Genomic DNA, 16308 nt, shown 5'->3' with positions numbered 1-16308 from the left:
GGCTTATATTCAGGCCAATACTGTATCCCTCTCAAAGTAGAAAAAATTAATTGGATTACAAATAGGCTATATCCTAAAAAAATAGAATCCATTAAAATGGATTAATGAAGAGGTATAATTCTGGTAAGTCTAGGAAGTCAACTCTGACCCTCTTATAACCTCTCACACAAATAAATCTAACATAATTTTGGGGGGGCGGGTACTTGGATAACCCAAGTCCAATGCTCCAGTGTGTATTTGTGTTTGGTAAATCTGCAGTTCATGAGACCCTTGCTGAGGACCTAGCGTGGTGCTTACCAAGAAAACACCTATTTCTCTCCCCCCCCCCCTGCTTTTGCCTTGCAGGACACCCTGGAGATGTGTGCCCGTGAGAATGAATTTAAGAGCATCCTTTTTTCCCTCTGCTACTTTCATGCTGTGGTAGCTGAAAGACGCAAGTTTGGGCCGCAGGGCTGGAATCGTTCATACCCCTTTAACACTGGGGACTTGACCATTTCAGTCAACGTTCTGTACAATTACTTGGAGGCTAGTTCAAAGGTGAGCAGCGTCATATCTTTCATACATTAAGTCATGAAACATGTTCCTGGGTGTTTAATAGATTATCAGTGGCCTTTTTTGGTTTTGGGGACTAACCTACTACTGTAGCTCCAAGCAAAGGGCACATCTTTCATCTTACAATCCCCATTCCAATGAACTTTTGTTTCTGGCCTGTGTGTGTCTCCACCGTGGCATTTCTGAGAAAATATTTGGAAGTGTTTGGCTGCCAAGATAAATGTGTTCAGTCTAGGGAACCGGGAAAATCCTTGTTTTAAGTAGCAATCCTCCCACCCTTTCTCCCTTCCCCTCATCATACATATACACATATACACACAGTCTGTTCTGCAGTCTGGGCTTCTCTGAGCGACTCTCTTGTGTACAGCATGGAGCGGTTTTAACTGCTGTATTACATTAAATTTGTTAGAAAAAATGTAACTAGTGACATGAAAGCATTTCCTGAGACTTAAGGTTTAAAAGGGTGCATGGTGACTGTGCTCCTAGGAAGCAGCACCTCCTGCAACCTGTAGCCTGTGATTAGTCACAATGGTTGCATGCTGCCTCTGGGATGATGCTTTTAATTACCAGGTGCTGGGGAACAACAGCAGTTGCCTTCCTGTGGGAAACAGGACTAGGTTGGCCTTTGGTCTGATCCGGTGCCTACTGTTGTTTAGGTTCCTTATGATGATTTGCGATACCTCTTTGGAGAGATCATGTATGGAGGACACATCACAGATGACTGGGACAGACGTCTCTGCAAGACCTACTTGGAAGAGTTCATCAAGCCTGAAATGTTGGAGGGAGAATTCTTGCTGGCCCCAGGATTTCCCCTCCCAGGGAACATGGATTACAATAGCTATCACCAGGTATCCCTGCTGAACACACTTTATTTATTTTGTTTTGTTTTGTTTTGTTTTTATTTTCCTGGTGGGTGGTTCTTTTTCAGCCAGGTGTTCACAATCTCCCCCAAAGAGCCCACTCTAATGATAAAGGTGACAGTGCACCTTGTACTCTTTCAGTTCATGCATTAATAGAAATTATTCTTTTGCCGACCACAGCAGACCTGATGGTTTCGAGCACCTGTTTGCTCGAAAGCATTTCTGAGGCTGCAATCCTAACCCTGTACACACTTACTTGGGAATCAGTCCTGCCGAACTTAGTGGAGCTTATTTCAGAGGGAACAAGTAGAGGATAGAACTGTCACACACTTTGACAGTGCTGTTCATTATTAATACTTTTGTTTATATATTGCTTCCTTTAGCATGCTCAGTGACACTTTTTATCTTAAGGTTTTATGAGAAAACCTCTGGATCTTCAAGAGCTGTTTAATCTTCTGTCGGGCAGGGAGGGGGAGGTGCTAGCAACAGGATATGAAGAGCAAGTCTTGTTTTATTTTAGAAGAAAATAAGTGGACTTGTGAGCACTTGTTGACAGTGGTGCTCCCAAGCTTGAGGTAGCCCAGAGCAAGATGTGCACCAGGAGGTCCTCTGACTACTCTGCCACCCTGCTTTCTCTTCTCCATGTGCTGCTCTGGTTGTTCATTTCCCCACCTACTCTTCCGCATCCAACCTGGAATGGAAGAAAGAGATACCCTTTTCTTCCTTTCCCCCCTCAAAACGAATGAAAGAAAAAAGCAACCCATTCCAGCTGTGACACCTAATGCCTCCTCAGTCCTTTTCCACCCATCACTTAAGAGGGGGTATGAAGGGGTCGGTTTGCTCTCTAGCACACTCAAATACACCCCTGTGTAAAAAGTTGTGTTTTTTTTCAAAAGGAAGCAAAAGTTGTTGCACAGACAGGTGCATTTTGAGGCTCTTGTTTTCTGCCCCAAAGTTCAGGGCTAACAGTGCCACTGTTCATTATCCATTTCCTAAAGGTAAAGGTAAAGGGACCCCTGACCATTAGGTGTTGGGTTGAAATCACGACAGACGAGTGGTAGGTGTCATATGAGAGGCGTCTGCCAGGGCGAGCCCCGGGAACTCTCTTTTATTGAATATTACAAACATTGCCACAGGTGTGCTTGTGGCTGATTGGTTGATACAAACACAAAGCAACTTGTTGCTGATTGGTTAACATAGGTACAAGGCGGGAATTACATATGAGCATTTATCACTGATAGATCAAAGGCTGAGAAACGGAGCTGGAACTAGACAGGCACGAAACCTCTTAATTAAATTATAACTAAAGATTAATATTGAGAGAACATAACATGAAAGAATACAACAATCACGTTCCGTAGATGTGGTCAGCAATGCATTAAGAACAGGTCAGGGTACACTGTTTCATGAACTCAATGGGAACTGTTCAGAACATTCTCAGACTCATGTGCAGAGGCAGAGAAAAGATTATGAGCGAGACTTCCCAGAATGCAAGAGAAAAGAAGCAATAGTTCTCATAGTAAGACTTCACAGTTATGTGCAGTAAGAGAACTGCAGAAAGAGAACTTCCCTTCAATTAGGTCCAGTCGTGACCGACTCGGGTTGCGGTGCTCATCTCTCTTTATTGGCCGAGGGAGCCAGCGTACAGCTTCCGGGTCATGTGGCCAGCATGACTAAGATGCTTCTGGCAAACTAGAGCAGCGCACAGAAATGCCGTTTACCTTCCCGCCAGAGTGGTACCTATTTATCTACTTGCACTTTGATGTGCTTTCGAACTGCTAGGCTGGCAGGAACAGGGACCGAGCAACGGGAGCTCACCCCATCGCGGGGATTCGAACCGCCGACCTTCTGATCGGCAAGTCCTAGGCTCTGTGGTTTAACCCACAGCGCCACCCGCGTCCCATCCATTTCCTAGCTACAAGCTAAAACTGTTGCACCCAAAGGGCACACCAAACCAAGTTAAGAATTGGCTTCTTATTGGAAATTTGTAGCAAGGTTTGGGTATAACAGCTGCAAAACTTGGTTGGGCTGAGGCTGGTCTGATTTTTAATGCAGCATACCTGCAGCTCTAAGGTTGGCTTCCTAATGGCCCACTAGCGCTACAAATGAATCAGAGGCATGTGTCCTGTTAGTAGTATTGTGTGAGATGCCTGAAACCCTGCTGATAATCCTGATGTGATTTTGCTGCCCAGTATATAGACAGTACGTTGCCTGCTGAGTCTCCGTACCTTTATGGCCTCCACCCCAATGCAGAAATTGGATTCTTGACCCAAACCTCAGAAAAGCTCTTCCGCACTGTTTTGGAGCTGCAGCCCCGGGACACCAGCCTTGGAGAAGGTTCAGGGGCCACCCGGGAAGAGAAGGTGAGTCAACAGCAGATAGACAGTGCTTGATTTAGTTTCAGCCAGAATCCTGTATGGCAACTGCCATACAGATTGCAGAACTCTCTTTGGGTGATTCAAATCCCCACTTGGCCACGAAACTCACAAGGTGATCTTGGGCCAGTCACTTCCTTTCAGCCTAACCTTCAACCTCACAGGGTTTTTGTGTGAAAAAGAACTGTGTGAATTTATGATATCTGGGTTTGAGGGCTGAAGAAAATATTGGTTTATAGAAAGTGGAATTGTTGAGTGTTGTTTTGGTGTAGATGTTCTTTTCTATATATAGCTGATAGACAAAGAATCAGAAGTTTTTCATTTTTTTTACTAGTTTCATTTCCGCCCTTTTTTTCTTTCATTTTTCCCTTCCTCCCACCCTTTTTGGTTTGAGTTTTTATTTAGATTAGTTTCTCAGATATTTGATATTAACCTTTGTATAATTTCTTTCAAACTTTAATAAAATTTATTGGGGGGGAACCTACCTTACAGGGTTGTTGTGGGGATTAAATAAGGAGGAGGGGGAGAACCACCTGTGCCACCTTGTGCTCAATGGGGAAAAAGATGGAATTTAAATGCAAATAATAATAATAGATGATGGGTATACAAGAGCTGGAATATGCTAGATTAAGATCAACAAGGGAGATTTGGGGCGTGCAGTTTACTGCTCCTTTTTTCAAGAAACTCTGATGCCTTCTTTACATATTTTAAATCTGCAGAAGACTTCTCAGTAACAATAAAAACAAAAATACCTATTTCCTCATGTTCTCTTAAGGGAAACATTTACATCATTAAAACTCCAGTACGTGCCTATAAGGTACAGGAAGGTCAATATTAAAAAGTTGGTTTATAAACACTTTTTTTCTGGCTGCAATTCATGGACAGTTGAGGATCAGCCCCATTATTTCCTCCTCTTTACACTCAGAGGCTAAGATTAAAATGGTTAATCCCAATCTTGGGTTAATTAGTTTTTGCATTTGTTGCTGCCAAGGCTGATCATCTTCTTGGCTTTCAAGTTTCTGTACATGTGGCTTCTTTTTCTAGGACCACAGCCAGAACCAGACACATGGCCTGGGCTTTTTGGTTAACTACTCAAGTGAATGCCTCACTCCAAGTGAAATAAGATCAAGTGTGCTGACATATTAAAAGGAGGAATGTGAATTGGCTGGCAGATTCCCTGCAATCCAGGCTTCATTTTTTTGCCTATGATTTTATGGGTTATTGCAGGCTGGATGCACACTTAACGTCATGGAGCAGAGAGACCTGAACCCATGGAAACAATTTCACCCTTTGGGAGATGCAGCCCCACCCTCCATAATAAATGCCAGTGGTCTTGTTGCAATTACCTTTTTCTTCCCTTGGAATTTCTCTGTTGTTTCACCAGCAGAAGGGCCTCCAAATTTGAAATTCATTTTAAGTAAAATGTGGCAGCAGTTAGGGGTGTGCTCAGCCTTTCTAAGAAATTTTCCCAGGCTTAGAGAAAGTCTGTTGGCTTCCCTCTAAATGATTTTGCCTTTTATGGCTGAAGGAAGAACCCCAACTGTTACTTCATATTTTGCTTAAATGCTGGTGATAATTCTATTCGCCAGCCTACAGCAAAGGGAATCCTTGGAGTGTGCCAACTTACCTGCTGACCAAGATTTTTCTGATGTTAAGTTCTCCTCTTTTACTGCCCAGGAATCTTAACCCTCCACCTCCAGTTGTGGATGGAAATCTACCAGGGAAAATGTCTGCAGAGCAAGTTACTTTTAATTTTGGTGCAGAAAGGGAACTACTGTTCTTTCTGGTATACATGGACACCCTTTGAATCTGGCAGGAGTAAAGCTTCTGATAGAATTGCTGGTTTGTGGCCAATAGATCAGATTGATTGGCAGGTGACAGAGAAGACAAGGGAATACAATACAATGCTTTGAAGAAAGGACCGAAGGTCATTCTATACATTTTAAATGATTTAGTGGCTTAAATGTATTAATATCCGCCGTCTCATGAGATGATGTTCCAGACTCTGGTGACCATGCTGCTGAGCTGAGCTGCAGGGAGACCTTGGGAGCTGACAGACTTTTCTTGTCTTGTTTACAATGTGCTGAGATAGTTCACCTTAAAATTCCATTTAAAATAATCTCCTGCATTTGTCAATAATACATGAATAAAATTGCTCATAAACGGTGCAATACAGTATGCTCCACTGTTTGATTTTTGCTTTTATAGCTTCATCCATCTCACTGAACCAGCCCAACCTCAGAATGAGGCACACGGGAAAATGGGAAGAAGGGGGGGGGGGGGAGAAAGAAAGAAAAGGAGAGGAGAGGAGAGAGCTCCTGCATAATATGTGGCCATTTCTAAATCATCTCTGTAAAAAGAGCCACTTTGAATGCTTGTAGGTATTTAGAATGTAATAGCCCATTTGGATGGGTTGATTTAGAGGAGCCAGGTTCATGTCGGCTCAGCTTTATCTTCAGCAGGTGCAGGTTAACTTTCACAAGGCAGCAATGAATAGTTGATTATCTTCCCTGACTTCTGCAAGCAGTGGAGGCTGGTTCAGTAGGGTGAATGGGACACTGCCTCGCCAACTTCAGCCTGCCCTGAGCCATCCCCCACTGTCCTGCCTTCTTAATTGCAGTGGTACCTCTGGATATGAATGGGATCCGTTCTGGAATCCCGTTCGCATCCTGAGTAGAGCATAACCCGCGATTGTGCGTCTGCGCATGCGCGGGTCATGATTCGCCGCTACTGCACATGCGCGTGATGTCATTTTGAGCATCTGCACATGCATGAGCAGCAAAACCTGGAAGTAACGCGTAACCTGAAAATGCTCAACCTGAAGCACATTTAACCCGAGGTACATCGGTCCAGAGCATAGGACTGCCCGTCACCTTCTTCTTCCTTAGTCTCAGTGTTGCCCTTACAGAACTCAGCAAGGAGGGAGGAGGAGACAAAATTTGAATTAGTTGGCTCTGGCTGCCAGTGGCTCTGGGTCAACCGCTGTTGGTCCACCTGCCTTTCACTTTACCTGTCCCAATCGGCCCCAGCCACCACTTTCTGCAATAAAATTTCAGTAACCCTCCTTTTGGTATGCAGGTGAAGGCGCTGCTGGATGATATCCTAGAGAAGCTAACTGATGAGTTTAACATTCCTGAGCTGATGGCCAAGGTGGAAGAGAGGACGCCATACATTGTTGTTGCATTCCAGGAATGTGAGCGTATGAACCTCCTTACTAGTGAAATCAGGAGGTCGCTGCGAGAACTTGACCTGGGGCTCAAGGTAGAGGCTCTTCGTTGTGTAACATTGAGTGTGAAAATGGGCAAGTGACCCAGTTATATGTTGCAGCCCTCTAGTCCGGGATGAGTGTCCTGTGTAACTAAATTTTACATCCTGAAAGGAAACTTTGTATACAAGGATGCATAAACCGCAAAAAGTAGGCATATATGTTGTAACATCAGTGGGTGATATCAGATGCTGGTCATACGTAAGTTAGTACTTAAGTCCATTAATTTCAGTAGGTCTGCTCTGAGGTATGACTTAGTTGGGTACCACCCACTATTGTTAAAAAGATACCAAATGATAAAGTACTGCCAGTGGAACTAAATGATGGACAAGCTCAGAATATAAAACGTAGCGTGTAATAGAAACAATATAAACTCCAAGAAGTTAGCAGCTAGTAATTTAGCTGCTGATTTCCAGGGGGTAATATGTGAAATTAATCTCTCTTGTTTTTTGGCCTCAGTGTTGTAATGATAGTTGAATTCCCCTGTGACTCTCTGTAAACTTAAATACATTTTAATGTACTTTATTATTATAAATCATTTTGGGATACCTGTGGATGTGCCAAGCAATATATAAATATTAGGAACTCACACACAGGGCCCTATTGTCTCACTTCGCTTCCTCCGTAGGCTGATGTGTAGCTTATACTTCAGCCCTTCTGTCTCCTTGGCCCTCTTTTCTTCAGCTCTGTGAACTTGAATGCTGGTGGCTGCCATCTTCCATGCTGCATCTCACACCCTTTTGATAGCAAGGAGGGTTTCAATAGTAGTTTGCGCGAGAGTAGGGGCCCATGGGGGCCGCTTCACAACTCCACTGTTTGTTCATTCATTTGTTTATCACACCCTTTGACTCTTAGGTAGGTGTGCAAAGTAAGATGGAAATTGGGCACACCTTGGTTTCGTCTGTCCCTGTTTTTCAAATCACTCCCCACTTTTGCCTCATTTAGCTACTTTGTCTCTTGACCACCCTCCTGCCCGGCACTCCTCTTTACCTTATAGCATACATTATCTCCTGAGCACCCTGAAGTGCCTTCAGAGCCCCACTTTGCCACGGTTCCCGGTCTCCAACCCTCTACCACCTGCCCTCCCTTCAGGTTCCTCTTCCATTCTGCCCTCTCCTTCCTTCCTTCCTGCCTGCCTTCTTTCTTATGTGCTTCTTGCCCCTTACCTTAAAATTATATGTACATACCAGGATTAGCAAGGGAAGAAATAATGTTAAAACATTTCTAGTAGTTTAACACATATTTTTATTTTCCTTAAAAAGAAAAAAGAGAGAGATATGAATACATTTCTAGATTTTACTCTTCAAAAATGCTGGTTGTCCTGTCTCCACCAACGTTGTTTGCAGGTTGAACATGACAGTTTTTGATCTCCTGAAAACCATTCTAAACAAGACATCAGGACAGATAAACATGTTGCTTTGACATATTTGCTGCATTTCTGAATGAGACTAATGCCTTTACCCCTCTCTCATACATTTTTAAAAGGGTGAATTAACCATGACCAGTGATATGGAGAACTTACAGAATGCCATCTTCTTAGACACAGTACCTGAATCATGGACCAAGAGGGCTTATCCTTCCATGGCTGGTCTAGGCAGCTGGTTTGCTGACCTTCTTAACCGCATCAAGGAGCTGGAGACCTGGACTGGGGACTTCCTGCTACCATCTGTGGTGTGGTTGGCAGGATTCTTTAACCCACAGTCTTTCCTGACGGCTATCATGCAGTCCATGGCCAGAAAGAACGAGTGGCCTCTAGACAAAATGACCCTGCAGTGTGATGTGACCAAGAGGAACCGTGAGGAGTTCAGCAACCCCCCACGGGAAGGTGCATATGTTCATGGCTTATTTATGGAAGGTGCGCGCTGGGATATGCAGGTAAATATGAGCATTGGCCAGGTAAGTATAAGGTCATAAGATTATACAGTAACTATATTTGTAATGTATTTTTGTTGGTGTCTGTCCTTTGATGCTATGGCCTGTTGGCTACGCAAATAAAGTCCTTGTTGTTGTTGAGCATTGGGATTTTGTTGCTACACTAAGGGAATGGACCGTTTAAACAATCATGTATGATATCATGTAAAAATAACTTTAAATTAAAATTTGTGGAATGTTTTCTATTGAAGCCTGAAATCTGAAGTAGGGACTGGTCAATATTTCTAGTGGTGGGAGGAGGAGAAGGAGAAGGAGGAAAGTGATGTGATGGGTGGGTAGTTGCGAATGGACTTTAGTGCCTGCCAGGCTGAGCAGAACTTTGGTGGATTTTGATTTTCATTCTCCTATTTTCATGTTTGCTGAGGGAGAACCTTTTGTCAACCATCCGGCGTGATGTAGTGGATAGAGGGTTGGACTTGGACCTAGGAGACCTGGATTGAAATCCTTGCTTGGCCATGAAGTTCACTGGGTGACCTTGGGCCAGTCACTGCCTCTCAGCTGAACCTACCTCACAGAGTTGTTGTGGGGATTAAAAGAGGAGGGTCAGAACCACATACATGCCATCTTGAGCTCCTTAGGTAAAAAAGGTGGGGTTATAAATGTAATGAATACAGTGGTACCTCGGGTTAAGAACTTAATTCGTTCTGGAGGTCCGTTCTTAAGCTGAGGTACCACTTTAGCTAATGGAGTCTCCCGCTGCTGCTGCGCTGCCACGCAATTTCTGTTCTCATCCTGAAGCAAAGTTCTTAACCCGAGGTACTATTTCTGGGTTAGTGGAGTCTGTAACCTGAAGTGTCTGTAACCTGAGGTATCACTGTAAATAAGTATAAATAAACAAATGGCATGGATGTTGAAACCGTTCTCTGATTTTGACAGCTAGCGTAAGATTAGACAGAACTGTGCAAAAGTCAGTGAAAGCTGGGTATTAAGGCTCTAGGGACCTAAATTTGGAGGAGGCAGTTAAAATGGCATGCTGAAAAATGGAGGTGCTTTAAGACACCAACAACCATGCAATTCAAAGGATGGCTTTGGCTCCAATTGATACATTCTCACTATTTTTGTCCCCCCCCCACTCCACCCCATTTTTGCCTGCCTATTCTAAATTCTTTGAAAACTAGGGACTTTGAAGTAAAATAAGCAAAATTAGTTTGCATAATTTGCTGATATCAGAATTTGCATTTCTGTGGTGCATGATTTGTGCTACAACTTGTGCAGAATCGGGATTCCTCTCCCACCCACCTTTTTTGTTTTTTTTTCTACACAGAGCATACACAGTCTTATTTTTAAAGACCCTGCCAAAAGGAGCAGCTGGTGCTGTCAGCCTTGGAGCTAAAAGGTTTATTGGCTCATGTCCCATAACTTATGCATCCAAATCAATGGCTTTCTTTGATTCCCTAGACTTAGCTGTTTGAAAGCACCAGAGGTCAGAGCCTTATCACTGGTATGTTTACAGACCCTCCTTGAGCCCTTGCAGGGTATGAGCTGAGGCTGAGGGGCCAAGGAACCTGTGGGGCTTTCAAGGAAGCATCAGCATATGGGGTGTGGGCGTGTAAACTAGACCTGGAGTGATTTGCACTGGTTGTGGCTGTCATCTACCTCTGTTTTTCTATTGAAAGGTCAAAACATCAGGAGGAACCCACCTGGTAGGTGGATCCTTTGTTAGTGCTTCTTCTGCTCTACTATGAACAGGAGGTAACCATAAACTGATAGACTTTGTAGAATAGGAGAAGTCAGGCCAAAGACCAGTCTCCCTCAGGATGGCTTCTTCAGACTGTCTTGCTTGTTGTTAGCTGTGTGTGTGGTGTTTATCCTTTTCTTGGTGAGGTGGCCATTTCTGGCAGATTTCTCTGCTTTTTTGTGCGCTAAATCTGTTTTTAGTTCATTGCTCATTTTATTTTTTTTAATGCTTTAAGTAGCTGTTCTTAACTGTTTTCATCAATAATGTTGTTGTTTTATTCTCTTTGTAAGCAACTTTGAGGGTTCCCCCCCAATACATACATACATACATACATACACACATACACACATATAGCCTTTTCCTAAGAAGGCATAGTTATGTTTGCTTAAAGTTGGTATCTGTTGAATACACTGCTGATTCTCAGGCTAAATAAATAAAACAACAGAAGTGAAACCCTGACTTGGAGAGGATATACTGAGGTGTATTTTGTACAAGTTACTCATAGTATATGCACAGCAGCAGCAGCAGCAGCAGCAGCAGCAGCAGCAGCACAGTACTTTTCAGAATTCTTTATTTCTGCATTTTTTTTAAAAAGTAAAAAACACATCATAGCAAACAGTGAAACTTAACAAACCTGCGTTGCAATGTGTGAAACATTCTAATCAAATGTAATCAAGCAGATCAGAAAATCAAAAATCACTTTCTCATATCTATACAACCCCCTCCCCCCACCCAGCAATCACAGAATGGCTAACTTGGGGTCATCAGCGCAGCAGTTATGGCAGCATGATATGGGGGCTTAACTGGAATTTCAAATAAGAGTTTCAATAGCTATTTCTTAATGCATTTTCTAGAAGTATTCCTTTCTCTGCTGCAAAACACTAAGCAGTAATAATGATATTCTGTCTCTGTGCCCGAACATGTCTTTTTAAATAGAGGTTGGAGGAGGGAGGAGGTTGGGGAAGGCAAGCAGGGACATTTCTGTGTTGAAATGGACCCATTGATTCTGCATTCAATAGCTCTGTTAGCTATAGTATTCTTGTGGGGACAAATGCAGGTGACAGTGTAAAGAATTATTAACTCTGCTGTGCGCATTCACTCTTTCTGGGCTGCATATTCACTAGAAATTAATCCTTTGGTAAGAACCATGAAGCTCTGAAGTTCAGGGTAATCGCTTTAGGGAGCTATTCCAATTTAGAAAAGAAATTTCCCTGTAAGGTGATGGCTGCAGCTAAAGGCAGCCGTTCTCCATCTGCCCTGTTCAGAGATGAATCTCCTATATTTATTTATGTATGCATTCATATTATTATGTGGGTGGCTTACGTTTATGAACCAATCTATATCAGCCTCCCACTTAACAAAAGAAAACCAGACAGGTTTTACAAGGTCCTGAATTCCCTGCTAGTATTCATTTCGCCAAAGGCAGATAAATTATATGTATGGAAAATTTAGCCCCTTACGGAAGAAAAGGTTGCATTCCAGGAGTAGGGAACTCTGTGGCCCTCCAGATGTTGCTGCACTGCAGCTCTCATCAGCCCCTCCCAGCATGGCCAGGGATGCTGGGAGCGGAGGCCAGCAACATCTGGAGAGTCGCAGGTTCCCCATACCTGCCTTATTCCCAGGCTATGCAAGGGGACAGCTGGGAAGGATTCAGTGTGTGTCTTTGACAGCTTCATTTGGGACTCTTCCCCCTTTTCACTTTACGTTCTGCTGGTTTCTCAGAGAGCAAGATTTCTGAGGGAAGCAATTCAGGGAAAGTCCCAGACACCAGGGTGGCCATGTGCACTACTTTACAGAGGACAATTCTGTATTTTAAAGGCTGTCCTGTCCAAGCCCAGTTTAGAGGAGGGAGAGCTGTGCTTTTAAAGTTGCCTATCACCAGCTAGTACAAGCAAGCACAGACCAAGCAAGCACACAGGTCCACTGGTCAAATTCCCCCGCCCCAATAGTGGGCAGGATTCACCTAAAGAATCCCATTAGCACAACAGGGTTTTTGCTCCTCTTCTGTGCCCCCTGCTTTGGTGGGGGCAGTTGGCAGAACCCATAGAACAGTATGCAGAGGGAAGGGAGTAGGAATCGTTCCATCTGGCAAGCTGATATGCTTGCACAGGCAGAACGTTTATAATAGCGAGATGTTGAATGCCACCCAGTGTTTCTATTTAAATTATTATTATAATTTCTAAATTTAAAACTCTACATATAAATTATCATATGCACATCTCTTTTTTGGTGATGCATTTCCTCTCTTTTTTAGCAATGTGTAAATGGCCATCCTACCGGACAGTGAGGGTTGTAGCAATGGCATTTTAATGGGGGAGATCTTCCTGGTGGTTAAGGTCACTTCCAGCTTTGCCAAAGGCATAAATAATACACACGGATGCTACTTGAGTCAAAGGGTTGAAGAGCCTAAACAGTCTTGCTACATACACTAGAAACCTGCCTGCCTAAAGCCTGTGCTCAATGTATGTGTGCAACAAACATGGGTTTGCAAAAGTACGTATTGTGTGCTCTTGTAAGCTAAGATATGCCTGACTCACTGCTGAGTAAACATCCAATCACAGGCATAGGCTTGCTGGCATGTGATGTGTGCTGTGGTTTTAAGAAGCAGACAGGAATGGGAGTAGGCAGGTTGAGTCAAGCTAATCCTCAGAGTTCTTCTAAAGATAACATTTATATGATGCCCCCTCACCACCAGCCCACCAAAGGAAGAGATGTGCTCAACAAGTGAATGCAACACTCTCAGAAGCCACATCCTTAGCATATGGTGGAACTACATATTATACATGTAATCCAGATGGCTGTTTCTTATAGGGAAAATCCCACCTCAGGAGGCAGAAGTGGTGTTTGCAAAGATAAGCGCAGAGGGGAGTTGGACATGGTTTTCTGCAATTATGATCCGAACAGTGACAAGTATGGGAAGGATTATGCACATCTCTGCCTCTCCCACTTACTTATTTCCCATTCCTAATCCACCCCAAAGCTGCTTTTCTCTACCAAGTGTGGCCATGTTAGGACAGGTGTGTGTGTAATGTGCAGTTCTGTTCCTAAACACACACTTGTGCCCGCTTCCAATGTGCATTGTCACTTCAGGGTTCTTTCAAAGTACATTGCACTTACTTTTTTGAGGGCTTCTTTCCACACATATTTTATGATCAGTGCACAGAAAAGGCAAAAACCTAGCTGGTGATGTTTCTAAGGTCATGAACCCCTGTGTTTTCACAAGCCAGCATTTGACTTGGACTAGGGAGGCTCAAGTTCAAATCCTCACCCATTGTTAAAACTCATTGGGTGGCACTGGGGCAGTCGCAGTCTCTCAGCTCAACCCACCTTCCGAGGTTGTTGTGAGGATAAAATGGGGGGAAACTCCTCATATACTTCCCTAAGCTTCTAGGAGAAGGAACAGGATATATATGAGATATAATTTCTTAAGATGCATTGCATTCCTGTCCTATCATAATTTTATTGTTTTCTATTCTTCTTTGCTGCTTTGCATTGCTGTTTAGATTTTTTCCCCTTATTGCTTTGGTGTAAGTTTTAATGATCAGTTTTATAATCTCTTTTGTTGACCGCTTAGGAAGTCTTTTTTGATGAAAGGCAGCATTGAAATGCTTTAAATAGAATAAGCATAGCTGTGCCAGGCTTTTCCCAAGAATTATTTTGGTGCTGATTATCTCAGCAGAGAGAGAGAGAAGGTGTGTGTGCAGGTGTACATCTCCACCAATCTGTAAACCAAATTATATCCCTAAGCAGTGAAAATGGTTGTATCCAAGTCAAAGCTTCTTTTGATCAACAGGGAGATAAGCATGCAAATAAAAACATTAATTAATGCTGTGGAATGCTCTAAGAGAGATTGAAAACTTTGTCAATCTAAAAATAGATGGGGGCATATTTCATGGGAGGAATTCTTCCCTTTGTTTCTTTCATCCAGACAAGTGCCTGCTCAAAAATATTTTTTTAAAAACTAAATGTAACTGCAAGTTGAAATGTTGCAACACCAGCTCCCAGAAGTGTTGCTGTTGCAAGGATTATTTAATGTTTACTTGCTCCTTTGGAAATCCTAAGCTCTGCAGGCGCTATCTATTGTCAGAATTACCTTAATATAAAAGTGTACATATTGTTTGTGTTGCAAAAGGATGAGGATTGCTTACCATTTGTATATGCCTGTTGGAATGCTAATGGTCTTCCTCAAGGTGAATAAACTGATCAGAAGGTTGCATTTGATTGTAAATTCTCATCACTATGCAGCACTAATGTGAGGATGTAAGGATAATGTGCAAAGTGCTTGTAGCTTTTCTGTGTTCTCTAAGGAAGGAGAGTCCCCTGGGATTGTCCCTCCTGCTACCTAGGAGGCAAGACCGGCTTGTTGACTGACACCTCCTTGAGTGGAGCTTACCTTCTCCTTCCCCACCCTAGAGAGCAGTGGCAGCACAACGTCTTCAGTCCTGTTTCCTCCTTCCCAACAAGGTGCATGGGAAAAGGATGCCAATGGGCAATCTGCTTGCAGTGGCTTCACGGCCACATTTTTCTGCACAGTGGGGCTGTGTAATAGGATGGCTATTTATTTTATAACCTGACCATTCTTCCCGTCCCCTTGGACCATGGCAGGGCAAGTGGCAAGGAGGATTAATCAGTTAAGCTCCAAGCAGAGGACGTCTAGTCTTCTTTGCAGTAGCCTTTTCTCTGGGAGGTTAGGGAGCAAACCATTGATAATGGGTTATAGTAGATTATAGGAATGGCTGAAGACAGAGAAATGTTGGCCTAGCATTAATGATACAAGAAAGGTGTGGCTGGTCAAATAAGCTCACATTTTCCTTTGCTATCCTTCACAGACAGGGTTGATTGCTGATGCCCGACTAAAGGACCTGACTCCATCAATGCCGATTATTTTCATTAAAGCCATCCCTGTCGACAAGCAAGATGTCCGCAACATGTACCCATGTCCTGTGTACAAAACCCGCCAACGGGGTCCAACCTACGTCTGGACTTTTAACCTGAAGACTAAAGAGAAACCATCCAAGTGGGTTTTAGCAGGGGTGGCACTGCTCCTGCAGATTTAGACTCTTAATTCACATGCTCTTCTCCTAGCAGACAATCATCAGAAAAGTCACCGTTTCTTAGTTGGATGTTTTCTAATAGCATGAAGGAATACCCAATCCTGGTTCACACGTGAGTGCTCATCATTCAAAGAGTGATATGTTGACATACATATGTATATGTGAGTCATCTCAGATCACACCTCGAGTTTAATCGATTTTTAAATCTGCCCTTCAAATCAAATTTACTGTGTGATTTATGTACAATAAAAATACAAGAACAAATTGATAGCTGATTTTTTTTTTTTTTTTGGACAGTCGGTAAACAGCAAAAAACCCCACCAATCTGCTTGGCCTTAAAAGTTTTTTAAAGTAATAGGAAACTAAATAAAAAGTCTTTGCCCAGTGCTGAAGGGGAGACAACACAGGCAGCAGGTGAGCATCCATTTGGAGAACCATGCAGACAGAGCATCATCAGTGAGAAGGTCTCTCTTAGCTGCCACCTGCTGTGCTTTATTTGGTGAGAGAGCGCCCCCACCAGTGACTTCAGGGAATAGTCAGGATGTACCTGGTCAATAAGCCATGAGGTTATGAAGGTACTTTGAATTGTGGC

The 16308-nt window shown here is 43.2% G+C and overlaps 1 protein-coding gene across 2 annotated transcripts in view; it reads left to right on the top strand.

The window, feature by feature from the left end:
* DNAH9 (dynein axonemal heavy chain 9) overlaps window positions 1-15980 on the top strand; it is a gene marked incomplete at its 5' end in the record, with an annotated part of 193033 nt that extends 177053 nt beyond the window's left edge. For both annotated transcript variants that reach the window (XM_080993517.1, XM_080993518.1), the window contains 6 exons: window positions 346-537; window positions 1209-1400; window positions 3605-3775; window positions 6866-7048; window positions 8538-8927; window positions 15492-15980. In XM_080993517.1, the coding sequence (XP_080849643.1) occupies window positions 346-537; window positions 1209-1400; window positions 3605-3775; window positions 6866-7048; window positions 8538-8927; window positions 15492-15719 (1356 nt within the window). In that variant the 3' untranslated portion in view covers window positions 15720-15980. The remainder of the gene's footprint in view (window positions 1-345; window positions 538-1208; window positions 1401-3604; window positions 3776-6865; window positions 7049-8537; window positions 8928-15491) is intronic.
* Window positions 15981-16308: the final 328 nt, after the last annotated feature.

The sequence above is a fragment of the Podarcis pityusensis genome (genome assembly GCF_964106645.2).
Source record: "Podarcis pityusensis genome assembly, chromosome: 2".
NCBI classification, from domain to species: Eukaryota; Metazoa; Chordata; class Lepidosauria; order Squamata; family Lacertidae; genus Podarcis; species Podarcis pityusensis.
Note: the sequence above shows the minus strand (reverse complement) of the source record. Positions and strands in the feature narration are given on the sequence as shown.